The 26343-nt window shown below is 47.8% G+C and overlaps 4 protein-coding genes across 8 annotated transcripts; 3 read left to right on the top strand and 1 right to left on the bottom strand.

Moving 5' to 3' along the window:
• Positions 1–208: 208 nt before the first annotated feature.
• On the bottom strand, positions 209–6887 carry LOC307082864 (uncharacterized protein). Its single transcript, XM_079746593.1, has 12 exons — positions 6716–6887; positions 6062–6173; positions 5686–5779; positions 5368–5422; positions 5109–5249; positions 4295–4455; positions 2946–3044; positions 2019–2164; positions 1744–1915; positions 1530–1642; positions 1176–1260; positions 209–1013 (listed from the first exon to the last, which is right to left on the bottom strand). Exons 1-12 carry the CDS (start codon positions 6831–6833, stop codon positions 954–956), a joined length of 1356 nt encoding a protein of 451 aa, XP_079602719.1. The 5' UTR covers positions 6834–6887; the 3' UTR covers positions 209–953.
• Positions 6888–8826: 1939 nt separating this feature from the next.
• On the top strand, positions 8827–12573 carry LOC307082869 (synaptogyrin-2-like). The gene is made up of 4 exons (XM_079746599.1): positions 8827–8997; positions 9714–9951; positions 10356–10492; positions 11349–12573. Exons 1-4 carry the CDS (start codon positions 8899–8901, stop codon positions 11550–11552), a joined length of 678 nt encoding a protein of 225 aa, XP_079602725.1. The 5' UTR covers positions 8827–8898; the 3' UTR covers positions 11553–12573.
• Positions 12574–13776: 1203 nt separating this feature from the next.
• cant1a (calcium activated nucleotidase 1a) lies at positions 13777–19428 on the top strand. 2 transcript variants are annotated; one of them, XM_079746591.1, is made up of 4 exons: positions 13777–14065; positions 17514–18158; positions 18396–18599; positions 18740–19428. In XM_079746591.1, exons 2-4 carry the CDS (start codon positions 17531–17533, stop codon positions 19108–19110), a joined length of 1203 nt encoding a protein of 400 aa, XP_079602717.1. In that variant the 5' UTR covers positions 13777–14065; positions 17514–17530; the 3' UTR covers positions 19111–19428. The 2 variants fall into 2 exon arrangements, with proteins under 2 accessions (XP_079602717.1, XP_079602716.1); XM_079746590.1 differs by lacking the exon at positions 13777–14065 and adding an exon at positions 14132–16972.
• A 137-nt stretch (positions 19429–19565) lies between these two features.
• On the top strand, positions 19566–26246 carry LOC307082859 (galectin-3-binding protein B-like). Of its 4 annotated transcripts, none has more exons than XM_079746587.1 (6): positions 19566–19704; positions 19918–20025; positions 20190–20396; positions 23866–23997; positions 24489–24768; positions 24872–26246. In XM_079746587.1, the coding sequence occupies exons 2-6, from the start codon at positions 19938–19940 to the stop codon at positions 25965–25967; spliced, it is 1803 nt and encodes a 600-aa protein (XP_079602713.1). In that variant the 5' UTR covers positions 19566–19704; positions 19918–19937; the 3' UTR covers positions 25968–26246. The 4 variants fall into 4 exon arrangements, with proteins under 4 accessions (XP_079602713.1, XP_079602710.1, XP_079602712.1 ...); XM_079746584.1 differs by having other exon boundaries at positions 19913–20025; XM_079746586.1 differs by having other exon boundaries at positions 19896–20025.
• The last annotated feature ends 97 nt before the right edge of the window (positions 26247–26343 follow it).

The raw sequence follows: 26343 nt of genomic DNA, 5'->3' as shown, positions 1-26343 counted from the left end.
TTTTATACACGCATACAATGAGAGATGCAAGTTATGGCTCTTATTGTAATCCATGCACCTTAGACTATGGGTTGCTGGAGGACCCAACAGGTTGATTCCACTAAGGTAGCTCCGTTTGATATTGAGAATCTATCGGGGTCTTGAAAGGATCGATCCATGTTGTAGAGTAAAGATACCCAACGCCGTCTTTATTAAATGTTGTGCCTTTATTCAAATCAATTTAACAAATGGCGGGGACAATGTAGGAAAAGAAATAGAAAAGTTTTTACATTATTTGTCAGCCAAAACAGAAAAAAAACATGTGTTACAATGATATCAGTGTACATAATTACCCTCTGCATGCGTTTGAACGCTGGTCCACTTATAACAAACTTTATTTCATTGACAAACGGTCCACTTGTGTGAAACATACAATATAAAATGCTGGAGATCTTAAAAAAAAGAACTGCACATTGTGAAAAATGTGACTCAAGTATACCAGTGCTAAATGCCATTTCAACAAAATACAACATCTGTAATCGTATAAATAGGCTACATTATTTAAATAGATATTTAAGTGGTTCTGTGTTCCTGTAATCCTGACACTGGAAAATAGTATTAAATGCCGTTTTAAAAATGATTAACAAAAATAGTTAAGTTAGAAAGGCTATCCTTGTGAAAAAAAAAAAGTGCTAAACAGGAAACGCAGAATTACCCTAATCCTGATGTACTGCATGGTTTGAGTTGTACAGCGATTGCATAAAGGAGCAGATGAACATTACAGTATCGACAGCACTGTTAACAAAGGCCTATAGTGTTACCGGGTCACTTACAAATTACATCCATGTTCTGACCAAGAGTTATTCTAAAAGATGGCAGTCAGCGCGTTAAGGGGTTCTCTAAACCAGTAGGACCACCGTGACCCCACCGGACCTCCATCCCGGGGGAATGCTTTCCTGCAGCGTCGGTCCTCTCTACATGTCCATGTCCTGATCTCCAACACTCTGGCGCAGGTATTCGCTGTATAACTTTTTCTGTAGAAGGGCAGACATGTGACGATGAGGCAAAACCTTTACGCTATCCAGATTATTACAGAGCTCCTCTGGATATTAGTACAGCCTGACAGGTCTTTCCTAGAACCTTTTATGCAGCATCTGTTTTAGCGCCACGTTGGTGAAAGAGAAACCCCTTCTTACCTTTTTGCTCTTGACCACGTCCTGAACGTACTCCAGCTTCTCCTGCAGCTGCCTCTTCTGCCGGCCAGACAGAGTGGTCCGGGTCCTGGAGAGAGACGGGACCACTCTCATCAGACCCACATCCACACAGGGACGCATCCCTCCAGCCCCTCGCACACACACACACACACACACACACACACACACACACACACACACACACACACACACACACACACACACACACACACACACACACACACACACACACACACACACACACGCTGCCATGGTCGCACACACACACACACACACACACACACACACACACACACACACACACACACACACACACACACAATGTGCCGGCGTTACCTGAAGGAGAAGCGGGCGAGGATGAGGAGGAGGAAGGAGAGGAAGACGAGACCTCCGCAGGCGTACAGCTGGTGCTCTACGGAGAGAGACTCGAACCCGCGCACCACAGGGGCCTGGGGGGGGGGGGGGGCAAAAAATAAAAACCAAAGCCCAGACCCCGAAGCGAACAGAGCCTGTGTCCCCAGGAGCCTCGTGGGGGGGGTTAAACACTCACCAGGTAGAGGGACAGGGCCTCAGTCCCCTGGGGGCCCAGGGCCATCTCCAGCAGCTCTCTGGAGAGGCTCCCCAGCACCAGAAGGGCCAGGAGCGCCAGCGGCACCACGAAGCCCAGCAGGGCGAAGAAGCAGCCCTTACAGCGCGCCCGGCGGTTCTGGGCCCCGGTCTGCCTGCAGGGGGAACCGGCTTTAGTCGGGTACCCTTCATCATCATCATCATCGTCGGTGCGTGGTCAGCTGCCCTCGTATCCCCCATACGCCCCCGGCCCCCTACCTGTCCACGTCGAGCGTGTCGGCGATGGCCTCGGTGATGACCTCGCAGTCCTTCTCCAGGGAGTTGAGCGTGTTCTGCACCGTCTGGTTGATGGTCTTCTCCACCGTGCGACACACCTCCTCGATCTGGTTCACACAGCGGCTGGGCTGCAGGGGACACAGGGCCACAGTCAGCCATCTTGGGGAGGTTACACTGGGCCACAGTCAGCCATCTTGGGGAGGTTACACTGGGCCACGGTCAGCCATCTTGGGGAGGTTACACTGGGCCACAGTCAGCCATCTTGGGGACGTTACGCTGGGCCACAGTCAGCCATCTTGGGGACGTTACGCTGGGCCACAGTCAGCCATCTTGGGGAGGTTACACTGGGCCACGGTCAGCCATCTTGGGGAGGTTACACTGGGCCACAGTCAGCCATCTTGGGGAGTTGACCACAGGCCACGCCCAAACCTCAAGTGACGCATTTCAACGGCGTTTAAACCGATCCAAGATGGAGGATATGGCCACAGTCAACCATTCTAGGAATATATATTCCAACAGCATTTAAAAAGCTTTTTACAAATGCTATTTTATTTCAAACATTTTCAATTTTTGGCGATAAAATGAAAACAGACACATTCGATCACTCCCACTGATGCAGCCAAACGGGCCACAGAGACTGTGATAAATAGAAACCATTCATTTAATTTAGAATGAGCACTTTAAATCCCATTATGCTGACCTTGCCAAAAGGCAGCTCTAGTTATATATTAAAAGAGGAAGCACCTTTCTTCACTTTAGAGTTTAAAAATAAATAGGTTTTACTCGTTGTTAGATGCAGTAGATCTGAAGAACAGGCAATGCCAGGTGGACTTTTGCCAAAGTCGGTTCTGGCACAATGGAATGAGTTGAGCCGGTTCAGTGACAGCTCCATGGCGGGGCAGGGCCTACCTTGTTGGGGTTGGGGATGTAGATAGTGGGCATGTCGAAGCCACACTTGTTGAGACCCGGTCGCTTACAAAGCTCCTGGACGATCTGCATCATCACCCTCTGGAACGGAGACGGAGATATGAAGAACATTCACCCTCCTACACATACAGCCCTGATGGAGCCTGCACCCCACATATATACTACACCCTACTACACCCCACATATACTACACCCCCACATATACTGCACCCCACATATACTACACCCCCACATATACTACACCCTACTACACCCCCACATATACTACACCCCCACATATACTACACCCTACTACACCCCCACATATACTACACTCTATAGCCTGACTGCTCCACCACATATACTACACCCTACTGCTCCACCACAGATACTCAGTCATGTTAACGTTCTCATGATACTATTGGATTAAATCGACGAGGCCTTTGGGAGGATAACGTGTCCTGACTGATGGGAGGGCCCATCACCGTCTCAAATACGTTGTGTTGGTCTGGTGACCGACCAGGACGACAGCTGGGACCACCGAGCCGCGTTGCTGGTTAGGGGGACTTCTGGAAGGACTAAACAAGGGGTCTTTGTCCTGCTGGGGGCCGTAGGTCTCGGGGCCACGCATTAATCCGTCCAGTAATACGCTTCATGGGCGTCAACCTCCTGTGGGTTTCAGTGGGGCTTTAGGTGACCCGGTAGCCATGGCGATAAGCACGCCATTCTTATCACCTCCGTTACTTTTTCACAATTAGCAATGGGTTGTTTGGGTTTCGCCCCCCCCAAACAGCTCCATGCAGATGTATCTCAACGGAGCATTCACAACGCATCAAATTCATGAAGAATGTTAATTGAGTCGAATCAACGCTTGATGGCATCGATAACACACACGAGACAATACGCCGTGTCAGCTCCTCCCCTGACCGCACCGGGACCTCCCCTGCTAAGGGAGTCTTCCATTTGAGCTCGCCCATTAATGACGTAACGGGGTACCCCAAGGGCTAAAGCATTCAGACTCTCTGGGTAAACATCAGCACCTCGGCCCAGGGTTGAATATTATCTTTGGTTCTGTTGACAGGAGGAATCGAACGTCACAGCAATTGTTTTAAAAAGTCACACTGACCCAATGTATCGGGCGTTGGCTGGGGGCCGCTGTTTATTTGGGGGCCCGTTTGTTGGAGGCCTTGCATTCGTTGGGGCCAGCGTGTTAATTGGGGGGGCCTGTGGAAATTGAGGGGGGCCCGTGATAATTGGGGGGCTCGTGTTAATTGGGGGCCCAGTGTTAATTGGGGGCCCGGTGTTAATTGGGGGTCCTGGTGTTAATTGGGGGGGCCGGCCCGGGCTCCTACCTGGCGGTCTGACTCGCTGCCGGCCTCGTCAGCCTTGCTCAGGTAGAAGTGCAGCCGGTCGCTGTGCTTCTCGTTGAGGCGCTCCACGATGTTGAGGGTTCTCTTGCACAGCGCCTGGCCCATGGGGTCGAAGAAGACCAGGATCAGGTCACACAGCTCGCCTGGGGAGGGACACGAAACACAGACACTCAAATACCTTTTTTCCCCCGTATTTCAAAGAGGGACTGAGTGCAGTTTCAGGGAACAAATTATGAAACCGGGTCTGGGAAGGTACTGGGGAAAGGATGGTAATGCTAAAAAGGTCTTCATGGCGGGAATCAGCCCGAACTACAAAACGTGAGCTGTTCTACACCTGATCTCCACTGGTATATCAAGCCCGCCTGCGATGGCCAGAATCAAACTTCACCAGAAGGACCAAAGGGCATCAGAGAGCTGCACACATCCTGTTGACTTTAGGGTCAACGCCTCGCTGGTCACCGTTATCTGAGGTGTGTGTCACCACCACCTCCTCCTCCACCCACCTATGGCCTACTGCCACCACCACATGACTGCAGTAGTCGTGTTGGCCGGAGGGTGTCTAGATCGGCTGAAGCGATCGAATCCTGATGCAGCGCTTCGACACTTATTTTTGTGAACAAACACGCCAACCTCCACGTACACCTGGGCCAGGGCGGTGTGGGCCCAGTCAAGAGCGTGGGCGGAGTCAGCGGCGTGGACGACTTCACGGCGTTAGGAAAGCCCCCGCCTCTAACCAGGGGCCAGGCGGGAGGAGCAACAAAGAACCAATAGGAGAGAGAGAGCGTCGTGGACCCACCCAGCCACATGATGGCCTCGTCCACGTCGAAGGGGTACTTCATGTCCCCGTCCACCAGCCCCGGGGAGTCCACGAAGGTCACCAGGCTGAAGCGCTTCTGCCGGGACGTGCACACCTCCGTGCCCAGGTACTCCGACACACCTGGGGGTCACAGGGGTGGAGCAGGGGGTCAACAGACCGGGCTACGGGAGGAGACCCCCAGGACGTCTGGAAAGGCTGGCAGACAATTCTGGAAATTGCGAACTGAGCGACGGATCACCTTTGAACTCTTGCAGAGGTTTGAAGTGCGGGTAGAGATGCAGGGTGGCGTTGCCCTAGAGAGGAAGAAAACACAATCAAGAGTAGTTTGAAAGACCTTAGCTTAAAGACCTTTAGACATTGGCCCCCCTAGCTCACAAACCACACACGGTCTGATGGCTTTCTAACCAAGGCCCATGAGTGCTTAAGCTCCGGTCATTAGTCGAAGCCGGTTTGAAAGCAGCTCGCTATGTGGTCTTTAGACCCCCCGGCGGTTCAATAGGGGCCCGGTCGGACCCCGACGATAGGATGACCTGGTACTGGAGGATCTCAGACTCACTGTGAGGGATTCCCTCTTTCGGCCGCTGGTGACGAAGCTGAAGCCTTGCGTCTCGATGGCCACGCCCGTCCGCTGGATGTGCTCCTCGACGTACCTGAGGAGGAGGAGGAGAGGAGGGGGGGAGGGGGGGGGGTCAGACAGCCGGACCGCGATGTGCATCCTAACAGGTGTCACTCATCATAGGGAGAGGAAGGTCAACGGCGACCTGCGTGCAGCATTGGTGGAGTACATCAACTAAACATCCTATAGGCTAATCACTGAAGGGTTATGACCTGGTCAGCGATTTCCCTTAAGAAGACTTCCTAGACCATCCAAGATGAGCTTTGGTGTATGGTCTAGTTTTTAATGGCGTTACGGGGTGGAGCAGAAACAATACCAGTTGATGAACGAGCTCTTCCCAGCGGAGTGGTTTCCCATCAACATGACGGTGATCTTCTTCCTGGGAGGCAGCAGAGTCACGCCGACGGACTGGGCCACCGTGATGAGGCCTGAGGTCAGAGGTCAGAGGGGTCACGTTAGTTCGTCCTGAGGTCACAGGTCAGAGGGGGCACGTTGGTTCGTCCTGTTGCTCTGCGGAACCGAATGACGCAGCGCCGGTTCTGGTTCAATGTTTGTGGGGTAAACACGACCACGATCCACCCAGCAATGTATTGTAATAATGTAGCATTATAAATTGAGAATAATTAAAATAAATCCAGAAACTACCGGTATGTGAGTCCGAATGGTACCAGACTATGGGAGCCCTCGCCGCCCACTAACCGGTAGTTCAGCCCCGCCAGACCGCGTTGTGCGTCCGGCTTGCCCGTAGAGCAAACGGACACACTGCTGGTTATTGTCTGGTCAGCATGAGGAAAGCCCTCCATCTCTGTTATAGTTAGCCATGTTGGCACGAACATAAGCTCGCCGTGTAAGACGAACGCGGACGGAAAATCCCCGCCACGTCCCACTGAGTCCTGCCGGTGTCGGCGTTCCCCGGGCCGCCACGTCTCCCTGAGCCCCGCCGGGTGACGCCGCTCCCCGGCCAACTCACCGCTCTCCGGGTCCGCGTACAGCTGGTGGCAGTCCCGCAGGATGCGCTCATCGCACGACACGCCGCCGGAGGTCAGGTCGGCGTTAGCCCCACTTCGGTTCTTAATCTTCCCAGACATCGTGGAGCGTTAATGGATTCGAAACACAAGCCGGTCAGGAGACGTCTGCGCCTTTTGAATCAACCCGGTCGCGTTCGTTACGTCGCTAGGCCACGTCGCCATCTAGCCGGTCTGGGTTCGTGCAAAGGCCTCTGGGTAATGTAGTTGATCAATGGACGGCGGCCTTTGCCCTGATTAATGAAGGCCGTTCAAGTATCTTATTGGCTTCCTGCTAACCAAAACAAACAACCTCGAACTCCGAACCCCACCGCTATATTACTAATAAATATGTACTATATCTGTCCGTTTAAGGTATTCAAAGTAAATGAAGTGGTACAACTTTTATCATATAGGCCTTCCATCATGTGAAACTGGAAGACCCCATGGTTTCATATTCCCGTCCCTGAATGGGAAGTGTGCGCAGGTGATCCCGCATTACGTTGGTATGAACAAGGGTTCTTCTTTTATTGTAATGTTAATTTTGTGGTGTTCTCTGATCACCTACCTCAGAATAAAGAGGGAAAAATGAAACCAAATAAAGCAGACATAATAAGGCAGACTAAAGCAAGGCAAACAGGCAGTCTGACAACACCAACAACAAAAAACAACGTTGCACGTCATTATGTTTAATAACTTGAAGAAAACCCTAATGAGGTTCAAATTGACGATTGAAGCTTAATCCATATAAGGAGGAAAGTCCGCCCCCTGGTGGATGATCATCATTGTGTCATTAATTAAGCAGCAACACCAAGCGGTCCTTTTATTTATAATCCTTAGGTCACAGTTAAACATTTACACAATTTACTGCCTGGGCATAAAAATCAGCTCGTGGCCAACAAGATAAGAGGCAAAACAACTTTTCTACTCTATATGAAATGAAATAACCTTACTTTACTTTGCGTCAGAATTGTATTTATTTATGTTTTTTAAACCACCTGATGGAGCCAAAGACCATTCTACCGACAATATTATTAGTTATATTTTATACTTTTTTGAAAACTCATATTATCGTCGGTCGTAAAACATTCGTTTAAGATGTAATCAGAGAATATATTTTGTGGTATTTTTCATTCAAGGATAACTTGGTGCTGGACGCTAATTTCGAAACATTTCTCTCTCTCTCTCTCTCTCTCTCTCTCTCTCTCTCTCTCTCTCTCTCTCTCTCTCTCCCTCACTCCCTTTCTCCCTCCCTCCCTCTCTCGCCAGCATCAGAACACGAGTACCATCCTATGGTAGCATCCAGTTCCAAGCGTTCCAGGCGTTCTCTTTGGCTACATTCGAGCAGATATATCGGTTGGCCGATTTGATCGGCCGATACTGGCCTATCACCCATATATTGGGATTGGTGTATTGGTGTACTTTGCCGATACACAAACATTTCTAAATGGTGTTGATTTATGAAGGTAATTATCTCTTATAAATCCTCTACTGTGGCAGTTGAAGGTGAACATTTCCATGCCCTTCCTCCCATCTCAATGCCATTGAACCCAAGCAGGCCTGGTATGACAGCAAGTGTTGGTGGAAGTTCCCCCTGGTCGACAAGTCATGAGCCTTCTACCCCGTTCCGTTTCATTTCAGTCAACGCCTGAATCTAGTTCAAATGTAAGCCTACACCACTTGAAGACACACATCCTATATCGATCCCATACCCTCACCTGGGACCTCATTGCACAGCGTTAAATTTATATTCTAATGGCGTAAAGCCATTCTAATTGGCTTTAAACCTGTACTTTAAGGCTGTGTTGTTTTGTGACTTAATAATTAATATATAATAATAATTAATAATAAATAATTAATAATATTTTGTCACAATGTCAGCATTGAAGTTTACTTAAAAAAAAGAGTAAACTTTCTTCATCTATTTCAATAGGTGAAAGTTAAAAAAACTTTTTATTTTGCAACAATCGATGCAACAGGTCCACTCCATGTGATAGAGAACACAACACACTGCCCAGCAACATGTGACTGCGACCCGACTCCCAGCGTGAGGAAGGGGAGGGCTTTAAAAAGTTTCAGGAAGACCGTGACAAGCGGACCGCGGCAGCTGTGACGCTTCACAAAGTGACTTTTGTTGTTAAAAGAAGAGATGGAAAGTGGGGCCTACGGGGCCTCGTTGGCCGGAGGTGCCTTCGACCTGGTGAACTTTGTGAAGCAGCCCCAGACCATAACGCGGTTCCTGAGCTGGGTGAGTGTTTGGAGCTAGGCGGCTAGCAGATGTTAGCCGCCGTCATGCCTGCTGTAAGAGCGCCAGCCGCGCTGCACCTTCACATCCTGGATGTCAACACGGTGAAGGCCGACCTGCCGACCTTCCGTGGAGCGTACTCACAAAGATATGTGACATGAGATGATGACCACTGTATAATCTCCGGAAGCGAGGACGCCTCAGAGAATGACATTGTGTTTGGGATTGTTGTAGATTATTTCCATCCCTCTCGACTATGTTGTTCATTCCGTAACGATTGTGGTTTTATTATTGAGATAGAATACCCTGGTGTTTGCTTTACAAACCCAGACCAATGTCCTCCAAGCTCAAAGCTCCTGGCTGGCAGCTGTGGGGGCTGACGTGTTGTTTGCACATGTTGACGCGCTGTCAGCCTCCTCTCACAGGAGACAGTCTCCTTACATGAGGGCCTCCTAACATTACCTGGCTGTGTGGAGCGACAGTCTCTTTGAGCATTCTACCATTTGAAAGAAAAACATGAATGTAAACATTGTCTTTACTTAAGAAGAACCGAGTTACTCTTCAATTGGACTTAGTAGCCATACTTGAAGGGCCTTCACCTGAGAGTAATAACTAGTCACCTGGTCGTGTGATCAGCACATGACCTGCTGTACGTTTCTTTAAACCCAATGCCCTTTTATCACCATCGCTCATCTTAACATATACAATCCCTTTTGCAGATTTTCGCCATTGTGGTTTTTGCAACCATCACAGGCGAAGGCTACATTAATGAAGCTAAAAAACAAGAGGCTTACTGCATGTTCAACAAGAACGACAGCGCCTGTAGTTACGGGGTCACCATCGGCATTCTGGCCTTCATCGCCTCTATGGTCTTCTTCGCATTGGATGCGTACCAACCTCAGATCAGCAACGCCAAAGAGAGGAAGTACATCGTCACTGGGGATCTAGCCTTCTCAGGTATGATGTGTGCGGTTTGTCCTCACTCTGGGTCACAAAAGTCCTTTGTAGGAAGTGGAACTAATTGATGAAACAAATATAATAATAAAATTTTATTTCATTAGTATAATTGTAATTATGTTTTACCATCTTATGGCTAAATTGCACATGAAAGCTTCATTGTAGCTTTAAAACTATAGGGTTCAGTTATTTTTGTGTGTGTTAAGTGTGAACTTCCTCAATATTTCAGGTAGGCCTAATAAGCATGTAGTTCAGAAGACACACACACACACACACACACACACACACACACACACACACACACACACACACACACACACGCACACACACACAGTGTTGAATCGTTATGCGGTTTGAAAATGCATCCCATAATGGTTGCATTGCATGTCTATGTGTTGGTTCAGGAGCATGGACGTTCCTGTGGTTCGTGTGCTTCTGCCTGCTGGCTCACCAGTGGGCCCTCACCGTCGACCGGGCCGGGATGGCTGTGGACGCCGCTCAGGCCGTGGTCGCCTTCTCCTTCTTCTCCATCGCTTCATGGGTGAGTTTATTCTCCCGCTGCAGACTGCATTTGACTAGCAAACAACGCTGTTGATAGCAGTCCGTTTGGGGCTGTGGTCGTCCTCCCACGTGGAGGGGGGGGGAGATGTGGACCTAGTGTCATGCTACACACACAAACACACGCACACACGCACGCACTCGCTGTTACCGAATGGACTCGCGTGGCACCGAGGTCCAGGCCACGGTGAATTGGTTCTCAAAGCGCTGAGACGCCACTCAGATGTGAGATCTGGGACTCGGGAACAATCAAAGCATTAACATGAAGGAAAAGTCTGACAAGATGGAACGCCATTACCTCCGTTATTGTCATACTTAACTCTTCACATCTGGTGCACGCCGACTGACGACTGAGCTGTACACTACATTATACACAACCTTCCTCACCAGTCTTAAAGCTGTTCACTACATTATAAACATCATTCCTCCCAGTCTTAAAGCTGTTCACTACATTATAAACATCATTCCTCCCAGTCTTAAAGCTGTTCACTACATTATAAACATCATTCCTCCCAGTCTTAAAGCTGTTCACTACATTATAAACATCATTCCTCCCAGTCTTAAAGCTGTTCACTACATTATAAACATCATTCCTCCCAGTCTTAAAGCTGTTCACTACATTATAAACATCATTCTTCCCAGTCTTAAAGCTGTTCACTACATTATAAACATCATTCCTCCCAGTCTTAAAGCTGTTCACTACATTATAAACATCATTCCTCCCAGTCTTAAAGCTGTTCACTACATTATAAACATCATTCCTCCCAGTCTTAAAGCCGTTCACATCATTACAATATTCCTGTGTCTGGTGTTCTAATGATATTCTTCTGCCCCATCAGGCTGCACTGACCTTCTTTGCGTACAGAAGATTCAGTCAAGGTGTGGATGCCTTTGAGCAGGAGTACAGAGATCCAGCCCCCCTGGAAAATGCATACCCCCCCACCTACCCTCCGTACCCCAACAGTGGCCCCACGGGGTATCAGCAGTCTCCCTTCAGCAGCACCCAGGAGCAGCCAGGAGAGTACCAGCCCCCTGCGTACTGAAAGCGGCCTGGACCCTCCACCACTAATGCACATCTCTTTTTCTCCTTCATGTTTTTTTTTAATAAAGAAGTGGCCACAGTTTATTTGCTATCGAAAGTTTTGCACTCCATACGGATGCTTCGATGCTGATATTTCTCTTGCAAAAAGTAATGTTTGCATTTGTTAAAGATATCAAAGGATGTTCTTTCGTTTTTTCGTGATTTTGTTTGGTGTAGAAGGGTATTATTTGAATTATACATTGATGTTTGAACAATTGGCATGCACCTGTATAGGGACATTCCCTACAAAACGAAATTAAGCATTGAATACCATTCTCCAAAAAGGCCATAATGATTAGTTTCGCCTTGTGAGATTTGAACGGGACTGCTGTTAAACGTATTCTCTATTTTGGGTTGTATCCGTTGCAAGGGAAATTGCTGAATAATGGACAATGGGAAATTACTAATTTGTCATAACTGCTTATATAGAATGATATATAGTCATTTTCTTGGCCCAAACCCCTGTTATTTATTAGTCAACACTTGGATTTTACAATTTTAAATATACATAGGAATGTTATTAACCACTCATTTGAGGGCCTTTCGGCACTGATTAATATATGTTTGTTTTTTTCAATACCATTAATAGTATATGTACTAACATTGTGTTTCAACAAGACGCCAAAGCACATCTGTATATAAGGTTGTATTTTATTTTCAATCCAAGGTGGTTGTACATTTATCTTGGATGACTGCACACATTCATTCAAAATGATGTGTTTTCTTAAAATGTTAAGTCGAAGGAAATGCAGTTGATAAAAAAAAACGGCTTGCTGAATTTAAAAGCTACATTGAAGCAGATTTGGTGTCGCTGTACTTTACTAGGTTAACTATATTACTTTCTTTATGACATCAGCTAGGATTCAGTTCCCATGTATCCATTGTTTTTGTTAAAGAACTTTTGAATCATTTTCCTCCAAGTGCCTTCCACGATGTGCTGTGTTTCACACAAAGTTTGCCAAATAAAACGAACACATTTTGAAGCGATGTCTTCTGACCACTTCTACAGCAGGAACCGGACGCAGGTGTGTTCCTTTGTCAATATTTGAGCATTGGTTCTATTGATACGAGTAGGAAGGGAGCTGTTAAGCAGATAGGTGAAGTGAATGCTTGTTCTATGATTCATCTGAGACACAGATGAAATGTAGCACTTTTTCGGTAGGCCTACTGCGTCAGAAACCCTCTGATTTCTGCCTTTGAGCAAACCCCAAGGTCCTAATGAGGGCAGAGTGCAGTCACTTATCTGTAGGGCACTGTTTACTGAAATGTACATTAGTTAAACATCTCCAACATAGTTTGATATCCCCATTTTTCTATCTTACTAAAGGTAGGTATTAGGCCTAATATCTGTAATGTGGTTTAAAGACAATTAACCCGCTTCACATATAATCAATAATAGGGTAAAGTTACCCCCTGTTCCTGTAATTTTAACATGATTGGATTATATGGAATATATTACCAACGTTTTCAAATCGCATCAAACCAAACCAACTCTGAAAGGAGCTGCGAACCAAACTCCCTTTTTGCTTTTGACCTGGTAATATGTACTGAGGTCCACATAGACATACTAATACATGGCATTTTGTACCTGATACTTAATTAATACCGACAAACGGGAGCACAATAATGTTTTTGCCAGTCTCTGCCAACCGTTTGTTTAAAATATCCACTCTGCTCCGTCATTCTCTCTTCTTTTCCGAGGCCCTTCAACGTCACGACCAGGGGACCGGTGGTCGGTATGTGTGTGTGTGTGTGTGTGTGTGTGTGTGTGTGTGTGTGTGTGTGTGTGTGTGTGTGTGTGTGTGTGTGTGTGCGTGCGTGTGTGTGTGCGCGCGCAGCGCCCTACTCGCACATAAAGCCCACTCCCACTCCGCGACGGTTCGAACCCCGGGACCGCAGGGCTGGGGTGGGCCGTTACCATGGGGACGACACGCCCCCTCCAGCTTGGAGCTCTCTGAGCAAAACGCGTTGTTTTTAAATCTCACAGTGTTACAATTCAAGCTGAAAGTACTTACATTTTTTATCATTTTTGTTTGTTAACAGTCGCTAAATTATACCATATTTTATCATCATCGGTTCAAATCCCTGGTTCAAACAATAATGGGTTCAAAACAGGTATAAGTTGAGTTCTTCAATTTACGGGGACGATTTGAACACACCATGCAAATAAGCCCCGCCCATTTCCCCCTAAACAAGAAGCTAACGTCACCGAACTGCTTTATAACATCTACGTGACAGAAGAGGGTCCGAATTCATCACATAAACCATCACAACGAGCACATGATAGAAGAGCATGGGGTCGTAACCCCGATACCGTGTGATCACAGCGGGGGAGCGGGGCTCCAGCGTCATGGCTGCACACAGGAAGTGATCAACGTCAACCTCTCAAGATAGTTCAGTACGGAGAAGGAGAGGCGACATGCCACCTCAGAGGCCACTAACGTCGGACGAGGAGCTGCACATCTGACATTTCCTGTAAGTGTCTTTTCTTTTAGTGTCTGCGGTGGACCGGTTGGTTTGAGAGAGCAGGATGGTTCTGGTCGCCATCGGCGTATTGATCCGTGATGTCATGACACTAACCTGATCCTTAACTTCCTCGGTCCCCGTGGACAGTAAGGGACGGTCCAGGTGAGGTTGGTTTGGAAGATACAGACGGGGAGACGTGCTTGATCAGGGGTGGGAGGCTGACTGCGGCTACGTGGGGCAGAGAGGATAAGTCAACGTAGGGGTTTCCCGTGTGAGGATTTCAAATCCCTTCCTGTCATACCCTGGTTCGTTGGCTTCAGCATGTGACAGTAGTGTCGCATAGTGTCTGGACTGAAGTGCGTTGGGTTGAGGGGTCTGAACCGTGGCGCTGGGACAACTATCAGGCCATTCCAGCTTCCACCTACAGCACTGACGGGTTATTTATGTTCCTGGCCAGCTGGCTGCCTACATCTGTTTTTTCCTGACCCCTTCCCTTTGAAGACGGCCTTTCCAAATGACAAGGAGGGCCGGTGGATTCATGGCGCTTAAAGGGATAGAATAAACAGAGACAAATGAGTTAATTGACCTGATGGACTCTTTTAGAATCACTTTACAATTCTTAGTAATTTGATCAAAGCTGCGTTTAAGTTATGTATGTATGTATGTATGTATGTATGTATGTATGTATGTATGTATGTATGTATGTATGTATGTATGTGTCTTTTAATTGGTTGTCTAGTTTCAAAATCATTTACTCTTACTCTCATATTAGTAGCTGCGTGTGTGTGTGTGTGTGTGTGTGTGTGTGTGTGTGTGTGTGTGAAGGGTCACATAGTTCCTGAACCGGGGGTACCTGTAGATCCACTCCAGGTGGAGGCGGGGCCTCCGTCCAGCACATGGGAGCTGACAGAAGCAGCTCACCAATGCACCGTCCTGGCACAAACCCCAGGCTGCTGGATGGACGCCACCAAGGTCACATGCCCCATGAACCGGCCTGTGATTGGGCCGTAGGTACGAGAGGTGTATGACCTACTGGGCCGTCCTCCGCCTGGCCGCGGGGCAGTTGCCGCTCTCCCTGAAGGCTGCTCCACAGAACCGTAACGAGTGACCCTGGTCTGTTTGCACGGGCACTGTAGGAGGCTGTTGCCAAGCAACACATCAACATGTTCCTGCCCGCTAGCGCGACCGCAGGCCAGCTACTACGTACCGCATGCATTTATCCGTACGTTGCCATTTATTGGGCCGCTAGTGGAATCAGCATCTGCTGCAGGTCGCTCTGGTGGCCTGTGTGATTGAACTGCCTACCATCGGCAGTGTAGCTAACAGTTATTAGAAACACCTGTTAAGCGGAGTGATACATGCATTGTTAAAAGTCCAAGTGCGGTTATATTCTATTTCAGCACTCCTGTAATGCCTCTTGTCCAATCAAATGATTTGGTCAGAACTAACTGTTGAATATGATTCATTATTTATATTGATATACAGCTGGCAGTTTCACAGCCTTGCATTGTACAACAATAGATGCTGCGTTGCTCCAATGCTGAGGGACTAGAAAGTATATAGGCTTTAGGTTGTTCTATCTGGACTGGCACTGTTGGGTGGGGGGGTTGCCCGTTTGGACCGGCTCATAATCCTCCGGTCTGAAGTCCAATCCTATGTAATATCCCTAAGTCATGGTTTGGTGACCAGTTAACTCAGCAGTAGGACAGAGTTGTCTCCACTCCTGTGTGCCGTGCATGTAGTCATCTCCTACGAAGACACTGCTGCTGTAACTGGGATGACTGGGGCTCAGCGGCCAGGCAGGAAGAGACGGAAGGGTAGGCCCATTCAAGCCCTTCTTCGCCCTGGTGTTTCTTTAAATGTCTCTCAGCCATTATGTGTCCTTTCACGAGTTGGTCTGTTGCCACATAGTGTTTTTAGATCCAATCATTAAACGTCTGATAAAAAGGGGAAGCAGTCACCAAACCCGTGGGCCGGCTGTTGGTAGTGTGTGTGTGTGTAGTTGAGCGCAGTGGGCCATGTTGTTTCCATAATGAGCGTCTGTTTGGCCAGGAGCCTGTTATGAAAGGGCCTTTTAGCAGAGGCCAGTTCCCTGCACCCGTCTGTTTTCTCTTCAGGAAAATCCACCAGCAGAGGTAATCCTGCCAAGCCGTGGTTTGGTAGTTGTGGCCTCATGAGGTAACTCTGGCCCCCTTTCTGTACGACAGCGCCGGGCCAGAATTAAACACCGTAATGTCTTTGAATGGTACTGCTTAGTCGTGAAATGAAGATATCGACTTATTGCAAGAGCTATAAAGTTGATCAAACTTGTCGAGGTGATCAAATCAGAGGTTTAAAACGTCAATGAGACTAGCTTTAGTCAAATACCACACCTTAATGATCCATATGTAGAACTGTAATGACTCTGTTAGACTGTAACGGTGTTGTTAAGTGTATCATGATATTTATCGATATTTTGTTAGATTCCCCATGAGTATACATATGATACATTTTTCTATATTGCCAAGCCCTACTTTAAAATTACATATATATATATTATAATACATTAATAATTAAGCACTCATCACAAATGACCTGTAAATTGAAACTTGTGGTACTACAAGTAACCTTTGGTTGTCAGCCTTAAATGACCATACCAGGGACTTTGCACCTGTCCATGTTTCTCATGGCCAGATAGAACTCTGTTTGTATTTCCTGCTTTACCTGTAGCCACTCCCTTCACCTTTCTCTGTATGCTGAACAAAATACTCCTCAAGTTCCACGTTGACACTAACACTGTGGGGACCAAACCTTTGAAACATTCCTGTCTAGAAGTGTGGCTCAGCTTGGTAATAGAGACATGGAGACTACATAGTAAAGAGTTGTTGCCTATTGTGTGGTGGGAATTTGGACGGGAGGAACATTATTCGACCCAAGGTAGATCTGCCATGTCGCAGTATGTTAGACCTAAGGAAGTCTTTTTTTTTTTATCTTCCATTGCTTATGTATTTCTCTTAGGAATTGTAATTAGGTGTTCACAGTGTATCTGTGTATACCTATTGTTATTTTAGGGGTTGGGTATTGTTTTTCCGGATTGGTAATGCTTATATCTCAGCAGAATTGGCACGTCAACATTTGATATGTTTACATTAGACATGCCAGCAGGATATAAGGTTGTCCAGCAGGTGATTGGCAATGGTGAAAGCACCAGCACAAATGTCTGTTTTGGTTGAGGTAATAAGCATTTTTATAGAAGAACAGCTTGACAAAGGATATGTTGAAATGAGCATTTGCATATGTGAGTGAAGGCAAAGTGAATCTCCCTTTGTCTTCAAAACATTTTGGGATACGATTATGCCACATATAGCCTGTTAACGTATTGTTTACATTAAGGGTTTGCTTGTGCTTAATGCAAATACGCAGTGATTTGTGAAGTACAGAGATCAATACTGTCTCCCGTGCCCTCCCCCTGCTGCAGGCCCTCCCCCGTCCCCCATGTCTGCTTCCACGGGCTTCTCCCTACTAGTTCAGGATGAGCCCATGAACCCCCTCCGCATCTCTGTCGGAGGCCTCCCCATGTTGGCGTCCATGGCCAACCCCACTGACCCCCGCTTCCGCCTCAAGTGGCGGCCCATCGTGACGGCGGCAGCGGCGCTGGCCGTGATGCTCCTGGTCTTCCTGCAGCTCAGCCCCTCGCGCGCGGGCGCCGCCCGGAGCCGGGCCGTGCCCGCGGACCCCGAGGGGCTCTACAACGACACCTACCCGCTCAGCGCGCCCCGGAGGACCGCCGCCGGCACGCGCTACCGCATCGCCGTCATCGCCGACCTGGACACCGCCTCCCGCAGCGCCGGCAAGGAGCTGACGTGGTTCAGCTACCTGCTGCGCGGCTACCTGTCGGTGTCCCAGAGCGGGGACAAGGTGGAGGTGGAGTGGGACGCGGAGCGGGTGGTGCTGGAGAGCCACCTGGCGGAGAAGGGGCGCGGCATGGAGCTGTCGGAGCTGGTGGCGTTCAACGGGAAGCTGTACAGCGTGGACGACCGCACAGGGATAATCTACCACATCGACGGCAACAAGGCCGTGCCCTGGGTCATCCTGCCGGACGGCGACGGCGGCGTGGCCAAAGGTCGGTGTTCCCGGGAGTGTCCCGGGATGTTGTGGATCACTGTGGAACTGCCTAGTAGGAAGCGTTGGTCAGGATCGACTGGTTTGGTCTTACTATGTAGAAACACATGCTACTTTTTGGGGGATTTCCCCTCTTCAGAGGCATTATAAAAGAAAACAACTTTATTTATAATTAGGAAACCTTCGTCTGCATATAAGTGCTCTTTGATGATGACTGGTGTCGTCGTTCCCCTGGCAGGTTTCAAGGCGGAGTGGCTGGCCGTGAAGGAGGAGCATCTGTACGTCGGCGGTCTGGGCAAAGAGTGGACCACCACGGCGGGGGAGTTTGTCAACCACAACCCAGAGTGGGTGAAGGTGGTGGGCTACAGAGGGGACGTCCGCCATGAAAACTGGGTCCCCAAGTATGAGTTCCTGAGGGCGGCGGCCGGCATCAGCCCCCCCGGTGAGTCCCGTTGAACGCCCACAGAGCTTCCGCCGCCCCAGGCCCTAAGCCTCTGGCAGCAGCTGTTCAGTGTGTAAGCGCCGGGTTGTCGTACCTGACTCCATGTCCGTCCGTCCGTCCGTCCGTCCCCCCCCCCCCAGGCTACCTCATCCACGAGTCGGCGGCGTGGAGCGACACCCTGCAGCGCTGGTTCTTCCTGCCGCGCCGCGCCAGCTCGGACCGCTACGAGGAGGCGGCGGACGAGCGCCGCGCCACCAACCTGGTGCTCAGCTGCTCGCCCGGGTTCGAGCGCGTGGTGGTGGGGCGCGCCGGCCCCCTCAGCCCCACGCACGGCTTCTCCTCCTTCAAGTTCGTCCCCGACACCGACGACCAGCTCGTCCTGGCCCTCAAGTCGGAGGAGGTCGGGGGGACGGTCGCCACCTACATCCTGGCGTTCACGCTGGACGGACGCGTCCTCCTTCCCGAGACCAAGATCGGAGAGGTGAAGTACGAAGGCCTGGAGTTCATCTGAAGAGCGGCAGAGCCCGCTGGTGAGCGGGGACCGCTGGGTGGTTGGTTCGGGAGACTCTTGGTTCTTTACTCGGTTCAGCGTTAAAGGCGCCAGCTCCGAACGATCCTAACGCGAACCTCTGCGGTGAGAGCGGTGTTGAGGACGGGCTTGAAGAGGTCTCAAGAACAAGTGCCGGGAATGATCCCTTCTTCGTGGCCAAACGGGGGACCTCCAAGTGCTGTCGCCTTTTTTCTATTGTTTTTTAGAATGAATGTATGAATATTTCCTTGTAAAGAATGTGATGCTAGTTGTTTTGAGAATAAAAGCTGTTATAACATGCCCCTCTTGTATAAGCACACAGTGTTGATAATTGTAGAACAAGGAAAACAAACACTGATTGTTCTCCCGTCTTCAGATACTTTGTTTAAATAATAATAACATGCTAAGTTATAGCAAGGCAATTTCCCATCAAACGAGTTGGGCCAGTTTGTCCAGTTATGAAACCAAAACAATGCCAGATATATACACCTAGGCCTATCTGATAACTGTTGGTGGGGCTTATAAAGGAGCAGTCAGTCTGTCAGAGAAGGAAACGTAACACAGGAACAACTATCGGTAGGTAGGCGAATGTTCGTTTTGTGAAAGTTATTTGACATTTTCTGAATCAAGAATGTTATTAAATTTGAATTCAATGAATGCATTTCTTCATGTCTGCATTTTATTAATACATTAAAATATATATATATATTAAATTACACACAATTTGGTTTCACAATTTGCGTATAGTCAAATGAATTCACCTGTAGGCTAAAACGTTTCTCAGAGCAGCAAACATAGCCGGGATCACCATGCTGATCCACGAGGCCCTGCTGTCCGCCTTTGGGATGTTGCTTCTCCATGTTTCTCCTCTCAGATCCGTGAAATTGAGCCTTTTCAGTAAGTCCGACTACAATTCCGATACTTAAAATGCAAATAGTTAAGCTAACTATCAGTTTCTTCTTTAAATATTTGTTTTGTTTTCTTGTTGGTACGGAGGTAACCAGGAGGTGTTGGGGTATTTGCTGTCTCTCAAATACGAACTCGTTATCTTTGTGCATCAGAAAGCCCGATGGGGTCGCCAGAGGAGGGGGATATACGGTTGGCGGGCTCGAAGACACTCTCCCAGGGCCGGGTGGAGGTCTACCTTCACGGGGAATGGGGAACCGTGTGTCACAACGCCTGGGACCTGCCCGACGCGCAGGTGGTGTGTCGGCAGCTGCACTTCAGAGGAGCCGTATCTGCCGCCGCTGGAGGGTCGTTCGGCGAAGGTGGGCTGTTCTGTTCTGACATTATTACTCCACTAAGGGGGAATTGCACAGAAGCAGTTTTCGCAGTAATAGAGCCAACAGTGATCGCCCGTTTGAACGGCTCTGGTTCAGGCAGTAGACCTACACTTCCCTTTTGGCAATTCAGAAAATCGAAACTGAGTTTTAAGCCTGGCACTAGGACAATTATCCCTCAGATTATTACCATTTTATCATAAATAAATAGATTCAGAGCAAAAAAACAATGTAGAAAACGGAAGAAACGGTAAAGATACAAGACTGTACATTATTTTGGGAACGAAGGAAGTTCAAGGAACTGTTCATCCCAACCATGCGGACCTCTACCGTAGCCGCGCTTCTTTCACCTTTGTCCTCATTATAGTGTTTATATTGTTAATAAAATATAAATAGTGTTTATATTGTTAATAAAAGTAGTTTAATATAAATAACACCAATGCTAAGACACGGGGACGATTAGGCCTTGACGTTAAGTTTAACCGTAACAAATAAAAGAATTAACCGTGACAAAAAAAATTGTTACTTGTCCAATTGGAAAACATACTTGTTTTGCATCATTCCTTAATGCTATCGTTCGCCTATCAAGGGCCGACGGACTGGGGGTGTAAGGAGAAGTTTCGATTTTTTTATATGTTTATACCACCTCCTAGTGGTAGGAGCCCCACACTGCGCCCAGTGGCCACTTGCTGCTGTATTTAGGTCATAGGCGCCGGAACCTATGAGGCCGCGGAGCCAATGGCCACCCCACTTTTCGTGAAAAAAAAAAGTATATATATATTTATAGCCTGTATTGATGAACTATTTTGTCTCTTAGTAATGTATTGGCCTAATATTGTTACCAAGGGCGTAGGAACCGGGGGGGACGTGTCCCCTCCAATATTGGAGACAGGCGCATTTGTCCCACCTAAAAATTATACCGGGGGAGAAAAATATTTTATTTTATTTTAAAAGCGCAACCCAGCGTCTTGTCACCGCTTCTTATTCTACAAAAACTGGATGATTGAGCGTGCAATTAAAGAATTGATTTGATATTTATCAGTTCATTACTGCCATTCAAAATGTGTTTTCCTTTACATTTATAAATGTATCTTTTTAATAGAATAAAATATATTTGTGAATTTTTTCAGTGTAGTTCATTTATGACATATTTCTGTACAAACCATTAACGGATCTGTCAGGTTTCCGATATGTGTCCCCCCTAAAGTTAAACTCATTCCTACGCCCCTGATTGTTACTATACAAATGAACAGAGCTTCGCCTCCCCACGACCTTATATTGATTGAGTCTAAAACGTTCTCAACGATTCAGCCAATGAGAGTACTACAGCAGGTAACAATCGCGTTGCCATTGCACATGGGTAAACAAATGATAAGGCACCACCACACAAGTTAACTAACGATCGCTGTAGGCTTCCATATCATGCAAGCACTTTATGTTTTCTTTTTCTTTTTTTCTACATCACAATTGCATGCTATAATAAACTATTGTTTTTACCTACCATTACGAGTCTCGTTTGGTCTAGTAGGGAATTCGCAGAATGGCGCTGCTGCTGCTTGCTTATGGCTGGTTCAGACTACACGATTTCAGCCAGATTTTGCCCAGATTCGTTCGTCGCAGACAAATTTGAAATAAATAAATGAATACGTAGGTTAACATATTGACTAGACAAACGGCAAACTGACAAATTATATTTTTCTATAATCTCCCTGCTTCTGAAACCTCCGCCCAGCGCTCGTCCGCTGGTTTTCCATAAGCATTCCACTGTGCGATCATCCCTGCTTCATATGCCCTCACACGTTGTTGAAATCATATGCTGAATGCTTTACTCTTTCTATGTGTCTTTTAGTTAATGATCGGGCTATAATAAGACCACGTTGGCTATGTTCGCTGACAACAGACATTTCATAGTGGTTGGACATTTTAGCGTGCCGCTATTTGTCGGGCCGCGGAACACACAACTGAAAATCGGAATGACATTACAGCTCATCCGCGCATCTCTACTAGACTCACTGCACTACGAAGAGGACCGCCATCATAATGCCTAGTATAGAAACTCGGAATCCATTGTTATTTACACTTTGTTTCTGCCTTGATGCTGCGTGAAGCACTGCATTAAACACGACCATAGTTCTACAGTCAAATCCAAAAGCCTTCTGTAATGATGATTGTGATGATGATGAGGATTATGATGACAATGAAGAAGGTTATTATGATGATCAGTGTGTACTTTGCGGTGACGACACATTATTTGGATCACAACGGTGCTGCAGCGCGACGCTTCCTATTGGTGCTAGGGGCGGCAATTAACGCGCGTGAAATGCGCACCGCGGCGCTTCGGAGCCGGTGTGTGGCCGGCTTTAGGATGATGAGGTGTCACGCGCTGTTCGACACATGCACGCGCACCCCCCCCCCCCCCCCCCCCCCCCCGGGGTCACAACAGCGCCCCCTGGGGTCACACTTTTCGGTGGGTCGCAGAATTCGGTGTAACACCGGAACGTAGATTGAAGTGCTTTTCTCGCGCAGATATCGATAGCAACAACTGATGTCGTTGTGATTTCTGTCGATACGGTGTCCTAAACTGTCCTCAACATACTACACCCGTAATGTAGTGAAATGGTGTTGATGAATCCGATTGCGGGGAAGTCAAAAAGGCATCGGTTCACTTCAACCAGTCCCTCCAGAAAAACGCGATTATGCGATCGCATAATTCAACGCATAATCAGCCAAAATCCGCATATTCATGCGGGGGCCGCATTTTTTCAAATATGCCGCACTTTCACCGCATAAATTGCAGATTTTCGCGCAAAATATGCGGGGCTTGCATGATTTCATAATCCCCGCATTTTCGTTGCAGAAAAGTCACATATATCTTAGCAGAAAGTTGAAAAATATTGCGTTTACTTCACTCAAGAGCAGCCATTTCCCCCTGTTGCCATGGGAACGTTATGAAGTGACGTAATTACGCGACGTGAACGTCATCGAAAAGCTGCATTTTTCGCAAGTTCCCGCAATTTTTCGCATAAAATTGCATAAATATGCCGCATATTTCATTGCATTTTTTGAGAAAACGTGCCGCATAATCAAGGATTTTTGGCCGCAACAATCACAAAAAAACGCCGTATTTTCTGGAGGGACTGTTTAACCCGCTGTCATGACGAACCAACGGAAACCGTCCGACTTATTAAGAAGTTCCTTTGCCTTTTAGTTTCTCATACTGTCTGTGTCTCATTTTCAGGTATTTATTTCCCTTACATTTAGCTGCCACTTGGCTCGTTTTCGGAGGCTGAAGGAGCACAACGAAAATGACTTATTTTTCTTCTATTCAACACAAATTATTGTTATGATTCTTATTCTCCTGTTTTACCGAAAACCGATGGGGGAATCACATTCTGGGTAGAAACCGTCCATGCTACTACATCTTCCCATTGAAAATTAACAATTTCTAATTCTCTAGGAACGGGACAGATTTGGCTCGACCAGACGAAGTGTGTTGGCACAGAGAACTCTCTTTCCAACTGTTCCTACAATGGATGGGGATTAATGGATTGCACACACAAGGACGATGCTGGAGTCATTTGTGAAGCAGGTAGATATCGGAATTATTCAACCATTATGGCAGTACTATAGCCTACTAACAATAGTGTTTATTTCTTACTAAAAGGGAAAACTTAACTATTCTTTAGGCCAGTGGTTCTCAAACTTAACCTGCACAAAACATTTTTTTGGGGAAAAAAAACTAAAATGAACATAAATGTATGTGCGTTCTATTTGGCAGTGTAAATATGAACATTAAAAAGTAATAATACAAATAATGGCAATGTAGGGAGAAACATGGGCCTGTATTTCGTGCAACTGATGGCAGTTTCTCCCTTCTAGAGAAGCACAACTCGAGGGGAGGGTCATTAGAATTGAATCCCATTCAAATATATTCTTGAATGTATTTGAGCACATTGGCTGTGCTTTCTTTTTCAAAGATTCTGCTTTCTCCATGATTTCAGATACATTTCAACCATTAGTCCACCTTCCCGATTTTCTATTGTATACATTAAATGTTTCCAATCTTTCTCCGCGCTTTAGGCACTAGTGCGACAGAGACCTTTGTGGACCATAGCCTTGATCTGTCTGAGGATCTTGGGCAACTCTTTGACAGCGAGGAGGGCTGCAACTTCCTGATCCACGGATGCACTTACACTGGCGAGAACAGAGGCGATGGACTTTGGGAGATGGTCAACACAACAGTGTGCGCACACAGGATGATCCTCTCACGTTTCCCTGGCTTCAAAGCCTCTACTGATGTCGACCAAATATCAATTAATCTCACCCAGACGTGCTGTCCTCATCTACCCAGTTTGATCAGGTATAGGCCTTATAGCACCCCATAGTTCTGATGAACGTAATGACACTGTGTGGTCTCCGGTCACCCAGGTAACCATTGTGGAATCTGCCCTGTGTACTCTTAGGTACGTGTACACCCGGAAGCTGGAAGTAACCACGACTACAGCCGAGTGTATCCACCAGTTGGCGTCACACTTTGGAATGAGGCGGTTGATGGAGGACGCCGGGCGCCTCTTCACCAAGCTTCTCCCTGAGGACCGCTCCTTCCTCACCCAGGTCTCCTTCTACGAGTACTCGGTGGGAGCGGGCGACCGGGCGCTGCAGGAGAACTGTCTCCAGTACATGGCCTGGAACTTCCAGAAGCTCAGCACCTCCAAGGCCTGGAGCTCTGTGTCAGCAGAACTGCTGCAGGCCCTTCTGTACCGCTCTGACCTGGTGGTGCCGAGCGAGACCTTCGTCCTGGCAGCGCTGGAGGCCTGGGTCTCCCAGGTGAACCGGACGACCAGTGAGGAGCAGCAGGCCGCCTTGTTGGCCCACGTGCGCTTCCCTATGATCCCCGCCAAGGAGCTCTTCAAGGTACGGTTCACCAGCACCCTCTACTCCGCCCATCAGACTCTGTATCAGGAGAAACTTCTGAAAGGGTTCCAGGCTCACTTGCTGCCCTTCGGCACTCTGAAGAACAGCTCCGACTTCCAGGAAGACGACCGGGATTACCAGCCCAGGATTTACACCGCCCCCCCGTGGAGCGTTGCTTATGACCAAAGTGTAGAAACCATTGGACGTCCGACCGACAACCCGTACGACTGGTTTGGTAGGGGTTCACGTCGAGGCAAAAACCACCAGTATTACAAGAAGTCCAGTCGGCGGACCAGTGAATCTCTCAGCACACCTGTCCACACCAGCGCTCTCTTCACGGACAGAAAGGTTGACTGGCAGCTGAACCTCTTCAACAAGCAAAGCGACTGTTCCAGACGTGGTTTGCGTTGTGATTCACTGCCTGCGGCTAGAATGAGAATGTCCACGCACGAGAACCAAAACCAGGGCAGCATCCGCTACAGCAACCGGCTGCTGTTAAGCTGCCGAGGAAGATTCATCTTCCACATCGTGGACTTCAAGGATGATTTTGCTTATGTGCCTGCAGGTGCGAATGTAACATACCCCTGCCCCAATGACGGGTATATCTTACACTTTGTGGTGAGGCCCGAAATACATCTGAGCTGACTGCCTCTCGTGGTGGTGGAGATGTTGGTGGTTGGGGGTTGTGGTGGATGTATGTACAACCCTGAGGGGATTTAACCAGGGAAAGGCAGGTCTGAAATAGGCCAAACAGCCATTTTGGAGGTGGGTTCTGAGTGGTCCAGACTGAATGCCATACTGTGGGGTGTATGACGTAACACAGAATAGATTACAAATACATTGTTTTTGAATAAACATGTCACTGTACCGCTGGTAACCAGTTTATTAAAAAACAGTCATTAAAAAAAATATGTTCGAAAAAAATCGACTCGTTTCCTAGTCGCACATCACTAACTCCGAATCGGGGGTTGACTTCAGCTACGTACATCCCCCTGGACGGACGCATCCTGATGCCCGAGAC

This window comes from Pollachius pollachius (genome assembly GCF_949987615.1).
Source record: "Pollachius pollachius genome assembly, chromosome: 11".
NCBI lineage: Eukaryota > Metazoa > Chordata > Actinopteri > Gadiformes > Gadidae > Pollachius > Pollachius pollachius.
The sequence above is the reverse complement of the archived record's forward strand: the minus strand, read 5'-3'. Positions and strand labels throughout refer to the sequence as shown.